We start from the raw sequence: 10,638 nt of genomic DNA, 5'->3' as shown, positions 1-10,638 counted from the left end.
TTAGCCTGCTAGCTCCATCGCAACTTCGCAACAGCGACTTCCTTCTGCTCAATCATGTCCACATCTACCAAGCCCGACTCTGGCACCCCCTTCTCCATCGCCGCCGACTTGCAACCATGTCGTCTGCTCGAGCTGCCGCCCGACCTACTCGACTACCTCGTCTCCACTGACGCGCCTACCCTGTCCTTCAAGGCCAAAGACGCGACCGACCCTGAAGCCTTCCTCACCACAAAACACCGCTCCTATTCCATTCGTCAAGTCCACACCTCCAACACCGTCTACATCACGAATCCTGCCGCCAATTCCTCTGGTACGATTGCCGTCTCCCAATGTGCCTCCGCTCTTGAGTGTCTACCTACGCCCAATCGCCATGCCGAGTCCGTCCTCCGTTCCCTCTTGATCCCCGTGGCCCAACCGCAAGACGTAAACATTCGCCTGTCCGATCCGCCTTCCAGATCCTACGTCTTTGCGCATACTCCAATGAGCCATGACGAATGTGACCATGTCTGGAGAGACCTTGTCGCATTTGAGCATGATGGCCAGAGCTTCCGACCTACTGCCGCTGCCCTTACTGGAGTCTGGAAATGGTTGTTGGAGATCGCATATGCTCACGCCGTCAATCTCGCCATCCCCATACAGAGAGAGTCCATCGACAAGATGCTCGACGGAGAAGACGAGTGGCCGAGGAGTTTGGTTGACGCCATCTTCATGAAGCTGTCCGAGAGCGAGCAAGAGTCGGTGCATCTTCAACAACAGCCTACGCTCAAGTGGGTTGGCCAGAACACACTTGAATCTCATCACCAGATACATCCCGACCAGCCGACTATCGAAACATCCGACTTCCTGGAAGCCTGGAGAGACGCCCTTCCGGAGGCGTGGCGACCCATGGCATCCCTTGACATGCTCAAGGTACGTTTGCAACAGTCGGAAACAACCGGCGTGGCTAATACAGACAACAGGGCTTGTACAAGCTGTCGGCGGGCGGCAAGCGCATCGAGTTCGTACGCAATCAAAGCACACAAGCCGCAGAAGCCACTGCTGGCGCTGCCAAACCAGCGACAACTGCGACGGCTGGCAAGAGGAAATGGCACGAAAAGTTTGCCGCGGCAAGGAAGCAAGGCAAGCCGTCGTGAACAAGAGCTGGAAATTACATGGGGTATGTCTCGGACTCATGCTCTAGATTGGTATCCTCGCCATCTCGGCCGGTGTCCAATACTTGCGCATGTTTTCTGCCCGCAGTTCATGCACCTCATCGTCGAGATGTTGCCATAGGACCTTGCCAAATGTGTCCAGGATGGCCTTCATCTCCTCCATGCGCAACTCCTTCTCTCCACTCTTGCACTGGCCGAGGTATTCCTCAAACTTGTCGAGTCCCTTGTGGATTTGTTTATGCTGAGTGAGCAGTTCCAGCTCCTTCCTGAAGGCTGGCATTTTGCGGGCGAGAATGGGAAAGATGTGGCGCTCCTCGATACTGTGATGAATCTCCAGGTGATGGCAGAAGTCGTCGCCCACACCAATGAATTGACGGATAGACATGCCGGTAGGTCTCTTCTTAGTCTCACATGCGCCGTACAGAAGGTTCCACGTTCGGCGGAAGTTCTCGTGCTTCACATGGTCAGTCCGGGTCCAGATTAGGTGGGAGAGTTGATAGATCAATTTGACATACAAACATGTCCATGTGTTCTGCCATCCTGTTGTACATTCTAAATTCTTGTGGCGACAACTTGGGCAAGTCCTGCTGTTCTTGCTTGGGTGCTGCAGCACTGGTCGGCTCGGCAGCCTTTGGGATCTGCTCGGCCATCTCGTCGAAAGGCTTCTCCATGTTTGCGAATGATCTTGTGCTTATTCTGGATAAACGGCTACGGTTGACCGTACGCGGTATGCTGTATATTGGTGACAGCGACTTGGTGAAAGCACTGCGCATACGGAGGAGAGTTCTACGAATATAGGAGAATGTTGAGACAATTTCGATTCGAGGACGGCGACTCGGATGTAGGCTCGAAATGTCAGATCGGCACTTCTGTGATTGGCTGGAAAGAGGAAGACGCGCTTTCACGAGTCGCGTCCTCCTCTTTCCGCATTTGACAGACAGTGAACATAATCCATCAGCCAAAGAGATCTAGTCATTTCCTTGGAGTGGACCCGAGATACAAGTGCTTGTTGATGCTCATAGATCTCTGCAGCATCGAGTACCCACCTTGTTTGATGGTTGTCACACTCAAGCTTTGATTAGCACCAATTGCTCTCAGTGATGGCATGAGCACCACAACAACCTTTCTTCTCTTTGACTCATCAAATTCACCAAATCTGGTGTATGATACAGAGGTTCCTAATTTCACGCCATAGCATATGACACTCGACATCTTCGTCGTGTCACATGACTACATTCACTTCTCTTGGAATCAGCCGCCAATTCTTCTAGAAGGGAACTCTCGTGAAGACAGGGCTTTGCTTCACTGGCTCTGAACCATTTGCTTCGGCTTCACAATCATGGCGAGCCAGTCACTTCAACCACAGAATCCTTTGAGTCCCGGCACTCAATCGCCCGCGCCCAAGAGACAACGTTTGTCGGCCTCTAGTCTTCTGTCCATGTTCAAGCCCAGGCAGCGACCTTTGTCTACGCCTATGAGTCCTTTGCAATCTACCAGCCAGCCCTCTCCAAATAAAGCCATGGCAGAAGAGCCCTCTGATGCCGCAGTGTCTTCTAGCACACTCGAACTAGTGGAGGAAGTCGGAGTTGATCGCAAAGACGCTTCTCGTGTCAACGACGATGACGAGGATGTCATGTCCAATATCGATGTTGCGAGTCCAACCAAACCCAGTACAGTCAAACTCAACCCCATCACTCCAACAAGAACTCTACCTCCACGAGCTGCTCGGTCCAAAGTTGACTACAGCAATTCGCCTCGTTCAAATACGCCACGAATCAAGTCTCCCAAATCAAATACACCCAGACCCAAGTCCAAGAGGCAACAGATCGCTGACAATCGTGTCCTCGATTCTGACATGATCAGTGTCGAGACTACGACTCAGAAGACGAGAACGACTGCGCCGCGCATCGTCAAAGCTGACACTGTGCGAAACCGTGTACGCGAGGAGATTGCGACCACCACGAAATCAAAACGCGATGCCTTTCTCGTTCATCACAAGGACTATTTCTTGCCTCTGCTTCCTCCCAACAACTACATTACCAAGCTGCTTCAAGCCAAACACAAGCACCAGGACTACGTACCCTTCACTCCTCTGAATAAGCAACCCACCAACGTAGTTGCTACGATGAAGCCCTATCAGCTCACTGGACTTTCCTTCTTGGCGAACATGTACGAGAACGCAATGCCTGCAATCTTGGGTGACGAAATGGGTCTGGGAAAGACGTTGCAAACGCTTTCCCTAATTCAACATCTTGAAGACACTCACCCCAGCCCAGTTGGAGTTGCCCGGCCATATCTGGTCGTTTGCCCGCTCAGTGTTTTGGGGTCATGGTGTGACGAAGCTCGAAAGTGGACGCCAAAGCTCAAAGTTCTCCGCTTTCATGGTTCAGTCTCGGAGCGCAACGATGTCAAGTTGATGGCGTCTGGAGTCACGGACAGATTCGGCAACGCCACAGGTCGCAACAAGACAAAGAGGGGCGACCACTCCGTCGCTGCCAACGAAGACTCTGGGACTGTCTTCGACATCATGGTCACCAATTACGAGACTTTTCAGTCAGAGGCCTCCTGGCTGAAGCATGCATTCGCATGGCGTTACTGCATTCTAGATGAAGGACACAAGATCAAGAACGACAAGACAAACATATCGCTTGCGTTGCAAGGGTTGCAGGCTGAGCACCGCCTGCTCTTGACCGGAACGCCTTTGCAGAATGACTTGCGTGAGATGTGGGCCTTGCTCCACTGGCTGTATCCCAATGTCTTCATCGAAAAGACTGCAGAAATGTTCAAAGAGGCATTCGACATTGGCCGTGGTCAGGTTAACTCGAAGTTCATGGACCATGCACGTCATCTACTCGAGCTCGTCATGATCCGAAGAATGAAGAGCAGCCCTGGGGTTGACCTAGGATTGCCTTCCAAGAGCGAGGTTCTTCTCTACATCCCTCTGACACCCGTTCAACGATTTTGGTACACACGACTCCTGACTAAAGCTGGCGGTACACTGCTCGACGATATTTTTGGCAATGTGAAGCAGAAAGAACACGAAGCACGAGTCAAAGAGATTGAAGAGGACGCTCATCTTCACCAAGTCAAAGATGCAGCCGGTGATGAATTCACCAGTCAAAGTCGTGCCCTCATCGAACAGGCTGTTTCCAACGAAGCGACTGGAGATAAGGATACCTCGGCTTACAAGAAATTGATGAACATCGTCATGCAGCTCCGCAAGGCATGTATCACTCCGTACATGATCAAAGGCGCCGCTCCGGAACCATACAGTATTGGAGATCACATCATGCATGCCTCTGGAAAATTCATCGTTTTGAGCAAGCTGATCGACGAACTAGTCGTCAAGCAGAAGAAGAAGATTCTCATATTCTCGGGCTTCACCACAGCTCTTGACTACTGTGAAGATCTCCTCGCCACCAAGGGCAGTAATCAAAACGACGCCCCTTTCCGCCATGTACGATTCGATGGCAGCACCCAACGAGCTGTGCGCAATCTGCAGATCAGACTCTTCAACGATCCATCTTCAGAGTACAAGATCATGCTGATCTCCACTCGTGCCGGCGGTCTCGGCCTCAATCTTACTGCTGCAAGCGACGTCATATTCCTAGATGAAGACTGGAACCCACAGGTCACCCTTCAAGCAGAAGCGCGCTCCCATCGCATCGGACAAACAAAGCCTGTCACCATCTACAAACTATTAAGCTCCGGCACCGTCGAAGAGCAGATGATGGGCCGAATCAGAAAAAAGCTGTACTTGTCTGCAAAGATCACCGAATCCATGCAGGACATTCATTCTGCCAATCAACCGCTGAAGAGGAAACGAGCCGCTGATCAAGACGACGCTACAACAGATGATGGCCCTGAGCTTGGCTTCTCCCAATTGAAAAGCTTGATTCGTCGCGGTGCAACCACATTGACTCATCCCGAGATTGACGTGAGCGAGATGGTCACTTGGGATATCGAGACAATTATTGAAAAGTGCAAGGACAAGCCTATCGATCCTCACGTTAACGGCGAGTCTGAGGAAGTCACAGAGAAGGAGTGGCTGGCCAAGATGGAGCGTGTCGAGATTGCAGTGCTAGACGGTGTCAGATATCAGAAGAACGTCGACAAGACAGCCGCACCTACCACAACTCTTTCACGCGCAGATCGTCGAATGGACAAGAATACCACAGTTATGGTAGACGGGTTCGCAATCAACAAGGAGAGTATGAATTGCAAGGCGTGGGAAGCAGTTCCGACATTGGCAGGCAAAGACCCCCGACTCGCTGAGCCCAAACGAGAAAAGGCGGCGCCGATCATTCATCAGGAAATCTGCCAATCCTGCTTTGATGGTGGCGAGGTGTATCTCTGCTCAGGCTGCCCTCGTGCTTATCATCTAGGCTGCTTGAGCAAGCAGTATCAGGCCAAGGCCAAGTCCAGGATGAATTTCCACTGTCCTCAGCACGATTGTCACGATTGCGAGAAGAGCACTAACAACGCTGGTGGTTTGATTTATCGTTGTCGCTGGTGCCACAAAGGTTACTGCGAGGATTGTCTTGACCCCGAATCTGAGCTGCTTGGTGAAAACCTTCCCGAATACGAATTGCTGGACAACCCACCAAAGCGCAATGCTTTCTACATCCACTGCACCGAGTGTAAGGCATCGCAGGAGGACCCGGAGTTCGCAAAGCTCATCGCCAGCATGACAGAGCAGTATGCTACAGAGTATGCAGACCTTCTTCGTGCTCAGTACGACAATGTGGTTGAGAATACTCAAGCCGGTGCCGAGGCTCTGATGTCACCCAACAGCAGTGAATCGCTGCCGCCCAGCCGCGACGAATCGATGACCGATGGCATAACGCTTGAGTCGTCTGGTCAGGTTACCCCTCTGAAAGTAGTCAGACAGGGCAAGCGCCGCATGGTGGTCCTCGACCTTACCGACGACACTGAAGATATCATTGATCTCACCGAAGAAGCAGCCAACAAGGAGCCTGAGACTACTGCTGGAGCACTGAACAACAACAACTTCCAGTCAAGGGTGAAGAAGCGCAGAACTCATTAGTCATGGGCCGGATTACCTGCAGGGTGTGTTTCATAGGTTACAACGAGAGAAGAGCCTGATGGATTATTATGCAAGGGAAAGAACGAGGAGGCCATTCGATTCACTGTGGTTATCATGTACTCGTACTACCACTGTTATCTTACATACAGAGAGCAACACAAACAAGATCAATAAATAGACTTATTGTATCTTTGAAATGATTACTGAAAGCAGACAAACGTACTTAGAGCCGTGGTCATGAGGTGCAAAAGTGATATTAGACTGTCAAGCTGTAGCAGCAACTAGCAGAAAGTGTAAATATGGATCCCAAGGAGGAAGAGGCTACCAGGAAGGCTCGAGTCAAGAAGGATGTCGCTGGTTATAGGCTTAGAGGCTCAACAGAGAGAACAGAAAGGGAGAAGAGGAAGGTGCAACCATGATTGATACCAGTTCTTATGATACAAGCTAGGGCATCTGTATGTACAACCACCTCCTTCTTTTTCTCAACATTCGACCTATACATTACTGTCGAGCCCATCTTTTTCCAAACTGTCAGGCTCTAGCTTGTGTTCGTATCATCCTCCGCCAACCACTATTTACAGATCCCGCGCCTTTTTGTTCTATCTACATCCAAAGCTCACAATCAAGCCTTAAATTCGGCAGGGGTTGAGCGGCCACGACTCGGTGTCATACTGTAAGGTGCCTGAGTAGTACATTAGTATCATATCAAGAGGTAGAGAAGGATCGACACTCACAAGCACTTTCTTCGCATTGCAAATTCTCCAAGCCAGATTTTGTACACTGCCATCAGCCAAGACGACTTCAGGCGCAAACTCGATACCAAACCTAAACGTTTACCATTAGCAGGAATCATTGAGCCAGAGGTGGCTCGTACTTACATCTGATGAATAGCAAAGACGACACGTCTAGCATATCTGCCCTCTCGTTCCAATCCGTCACCAAACATGTCGTCAGCAGTACGAGGAGCAACCTCCGAGTCACGATCGAAGCAGTTCTGAACAACAGGCAGAAGAGCTTGCTCGACAGCAGAGCGTGCCAGATTGATGTTGTCAAACTGAACGTCGTCTTCGTCGAATCTTCCGATGCGGATCTCGAAGGGTAGAGAAGTGGCCATGACGTTGTGCTTTCCATCGTGGTGGTAGCGGAACTCAAAGACGCCGTGTGTCCACCACAGTTTGTCGCCTGAGAACTCCATCTCTCCGTTTGCGTATTGTTTACCGTCTTTCGTGGTCGAGTGGGACGAAACAAGAAGCCCAGTCTCGGCAGTCAAGGAGTCGTAGACACCCTTCGTGGTGGCGGTCCAGCGGCCTTGAGAGCCTACACGAGTGACGTCGCGAGACGAGTTGTCGGCAACCATGTACAGACCAATCCAGTCGTTTTGACGGTGATTTGCAGGAGCTTGCCAGCGGACCTTGATCGGGGCGCCATATTCGAAAGTGAGACTCTTGTACTTGTCAACACGTTGTTGAGGGACCTGACCAATCTCGCCTTCACGCCCACTATAGCGTTCGAATTCAGAGTTACCAGATGACGGGGTGCCTTCAATCTCAATGGAATAGTCCTTGGGATCGTAGCCGGCAAGATCGGGAGCAAGACGTGTGATACTGATACGAGTAGGGTAGTTCTTGAAAAGAGTGCGAGTGTCTCTGACGAAGGTATCCATACCGGCTGCGAGTTTGGGCCTTGCCGAGTCGATGAACTCTTCGAGGAAGTCCATCGAGTCTTCAAGCACCCTATCGACGCTGCCTTGCCATTGCTTGAGTGGCGACGGAAGAGATCTCTTGAGGCTTTTGGACAATCCAGAATCCTGACGTAAAGACTGGCCATACAGCTTCTCCATGTGAGGACGCTCCACAAATTGAATAAAGACGAGTGTAAGGAGATGGCTCAACAAAGCAAGGAAGAAGATTGTCTTGCTCCACGTGATCAATGCAACACCCCATAGACCTGCCAATCCAAGCACTCTCTCAGGGTTATTGAGGAATCTGTAGATGCCGCCGTAGGTGAGTTGAGATGCATGATCGAAGAAGAAATCGCCAAAGAACCATCCAAACTCGCCGAGAGATTCGTAGACGCTGATACTCGTCCACACTTGAAGAGCGACCAGAGCCATACCGAGTACGTGTCGGAGGAGAGCCAGACCATAGGTCCAGTCCGGTGGTAGATTGTACATTTTAAGAGCCGCACAGAGGAAGCTTGCAGTACACATGCTCATACTCAGATGATACAGTCCTTTCCACTGTCTCCACGCTTCTTCTGTACTTTCACCATACTTGACAAAGTGCCGAGCCCACTTCTTCTTATTCGACTGACGATCAAGAATATAGCCGATGCCGAGAGAGTACCACAGTCGCCAAGCTACCGCATTGACGACAAAGGCGATCTGCCACAAGGTAGTTGATGGAGTCAAGAACGCAACACTAAAGAGATAAGCTTGCATGAGCAGGACGGATATATCTGTGATACGATGAAGGTCCATGTTGTGAAGGCCAAGGATGTTGTGGACGGAAGACGGCTTTTCTGTTGTCGCTATGGGTGGGTATCCGTTGATATGACCGGAGTCGGGTGTGGCGCTTTTGGGGGGTTCTCTGTCGCTCTCGGATTCTCTTCTTTTCTTGGGCGCTGGTGGATTGTATGTCTTTTCGATATGCGGGTTCTCAACAATGGTCAAAAAGGCGAATTGGGCAGCATGTGCGACGATGGAGATGAAGAGCACCTTATAGCTGGCAGCCATCAACGAAATGCCGTAGAATCCGACATAGCCCACAGAGTACATAGGATGAGGAGCCATCTCGAAGACGCCGTCAAAGGTGAGTTCTTGATCGATGAGGTAGAAGAAGTCACCCCAGTACCAGGCGTAGTCTTTGACGACTCTATGAGCATCTAGCTTGACCCAGAGGTTGAAAGCGACGAGGGCTAAGCCACATGTCCAGCGAGCGATGGTCATTGCAATGTTCTCACCATAGGGACGGCCGCCGCAAGCGATAGCAAAACAGCAATAGGCGACAAAGTCGGACATCAAGATCAGATCGACGACTCTCCTGAACACCAACCATGTGTTGTACTCAAGTGGAGCCTCTTCGAATTTGTAATCGTGGGCGATCTTGGTTTCCATTTCACGTTTCAGTTGATTGTAGAGCCAAGGACGTGGGTTCTTGCCAGATCTTGAGTCGTCAAAGACATTGTACTTGCGAGCCCATGTGGTAAGGCGCTTGTGGTTGGACTGTATATTGAGTAGCCAACCGATGCCGGCGTTGTAGGCGGCGCGCCAGAAAAGGAAGATGATGGCGAGAATAGGGATACGAACTGGGTCTGGAAGGAAGTAGAGCATCGCGACATGGCATGCAAGCACTGTCAAAATGGCTATGTCGGAGACATTCTTCGGTTGAGTAGGAGACAAAAGCTGTGAGACCATATCATGTGTCTGCGGCACCACAAATACTGTCACGCTCTTGGGTTAGCCATACCACATTAATTGTGTCTCGGTATCAAATCCTGAACCAACAAACTCGCGTACCTTTACCACCTGGCGTTCTGCCATAGGTTCTCTTCTTGGTCTCGTCTTTGTCGGCTTCCTTTTCGTTGAGTGACTTAACAGTGTTCTGTGCATCGTCCGTTGATGTTGAAATCATTGACTTAGCAAGTGTAGGCACTCTCTCACGAATGCCTTCACCAGCTAAGGGGCTGTTTGGATTTGCGTTCGCCATACTTCTTAGTGCGCAAGCGAAAAAAAAAATGTCAGAGAAGAAAGACCGGATAAAATAGTCACACAGAACGACGACGTGGTCAAAGTGGCATCTCGGGAAATTGGTGGGGCAAGGGAAGCTGCGACCCGCTGCGGAGCAACGAGCTCGGAGAGCTGCAAAAGCCCTGTCTGTTCAGTCTTCCCCCATGAGCCTGTCACGGCAACGACAAAAGCCATGATTGAGAACTTCATCGACAAGCACATACGCAGGTCGCTCCTCAGATCTGGAGGAGAAGATGTCAGGTCGTGCATGCTAGCTAGTAATTCTGATAACGATCAAATGCCTGTGCTCCGACCTGCCACCAGAACGTCATGGCACATGCAACCTGCTGCATGCGATCTTCACGAGTCCAGCTTGTGCTTTCCATCAGGATTGTGACCGGACTTTGACCACCAGCTGATTACAAGTATATGCTTCTCAGAGCGATTCGGTATCGACAGCGATGACTCCAACTCCTGAAGGTTGTTGCCAGATTCTGAACACAATGCCTTTAGATCCTGTATACGTATATTCACTGAGGTTACACACTCAGAAGTCAGTAGTCAATCAGACTTGCTGCCAGGACATAACGTGTTTAGTTGTCGAGGGCGCTTGTTTGAGACTAGGGACTGGCCATCCTTCGTGTATTCCAATCCAGGTAAGCATTTATTCGAGTAATTGGTTGTCCAAGATGAAGCTTGGATGCCCTGAGCAG

At 50.7% G+C, this 10,638-nt stretch overlaps 4 protein-coding genes across 4 annotated transcripts; 2 read left to right on the top strand and 2 right to left on the bottom strand.

Annotated features, from left to right (window-relative positions):
* Positions 1-54: 54 nt before the first annotated feature.
* Positions 55-1,133, top strand: AUEXF2481DRAFT_24632 (uncharacterized protein; the record flags this gene model as incomplete). Its single annotated transcript, XM_013493333.1, has 2 exons — positions 55-909; positions 960-1,133. The coding sequence occupies 2 exons, from the start codon at positions 55-57 to the stop codon at positions 1,131-1,133; spliced, it is 1,029 nt and encodes a 342-aa protein (XP_013348787.1).
* On the bottom strand, positions 958-1,838 carry AUEXF2481DRAFT_34485 (uncharacterized protein). Its single transcript, XM_013493332.1, has 2 exons — positions 1,667-1,838; positions 958-1,605 (listed from the first exon to the last, which is right to left on the bottom strand). The coding sequence occupies exons 1-2, from the start codon at positions 1,820-1,822 to the stop codon at positions 1,177-1,179; spliced, it is 585 nt and encodes a 194-aa protein (XP_013348786.1). The 5' UTR covers positions 1,823-1,838; the 3' UTR covers positions 958-1,176.
* A 268-nt stretch (positions 1,839-2,106) lies between these two features.
* Positions 2,107-6,413, top strand: AUEXF2481DRAFT_34483 (uncharacterized protein). Its single transcript, XM_013493331.1, has one exon. It carries the CDS (start codon positions 2,491-2,493, stop codon positions 6,196-6,198), a length of 3,708 nt encoding a protein of 1,235 aa, XP_013348785.1. The 5' UTR covers positions 2,107-2,490; the 3' UTR covers positions 6,199-6,413.
* Positions 6,414-6,820: 407 nt separating this feature from the next.
* AUEXF2481DRAFT_236 (uncharacterized protein) lies at positions 6,821-9,905 on the bottom strand (the record flags this gene model as incomplete). The annotated part of the gene is made up of 4 exons (XM_013493280.1): positions 6,821-6,880; positions 6,933-7,023; positions 7,077-9,639; positions 9,716-9,905. 4 exons carry the CDS (start codon positions 9,903-9,905, stop codon positions 6,821-6,823), a joined length of 2,904 nt encoding a protein of 967 aa, XP_013348734.1.
* Between the last annotated feature and the right edge of the window lie 733 nt (positions 9,906-10,638).

Source organism: Aureobasidium subglaciale (assembly GCF_000721755.1).
Source record: "Aureobasidium subglaciale EXF-2481 unplaced genomic scaffold scaffold_0, whole genome shotgun sequence".
Lineage (NCBI taxonomy): Eukaryota > Fungi > Ascomycota > Dothideomycetes > Dothideales > Saccotheciaceae > Aureobasidium > Aureobasidium subglaciale.
The sequence above is the reverse complement of the archived record's forward strand: the minus strand, read 5'-3'. Positions and strand labels throughout refer to the sequence as shown.

Coding starts and splice junctions, on each gene's coding strand:
- AUEXF2481DRAFT_34485 (XM_013493332.1), bottom strand. CDS start 1,822: ATGGAGAAGCCTTTCGACGAGATGGCCGAGCAGATCCCAAAGGCTGCC. Junction 1,606..1,666: donor CAGAACACATGGACATGTTT/GTATGTCAAATT, acceptor GACCATGTGAAG/CACGAGAACTTCCGCCGAAC.
- AUEXF2481DRAFT_34483 (XM_013493331.1), top strand. CDS start 2,491: ATGGCGAGCCAGTCACTTCAACCACAGAATCCTTTGAGTCCCGGCACT.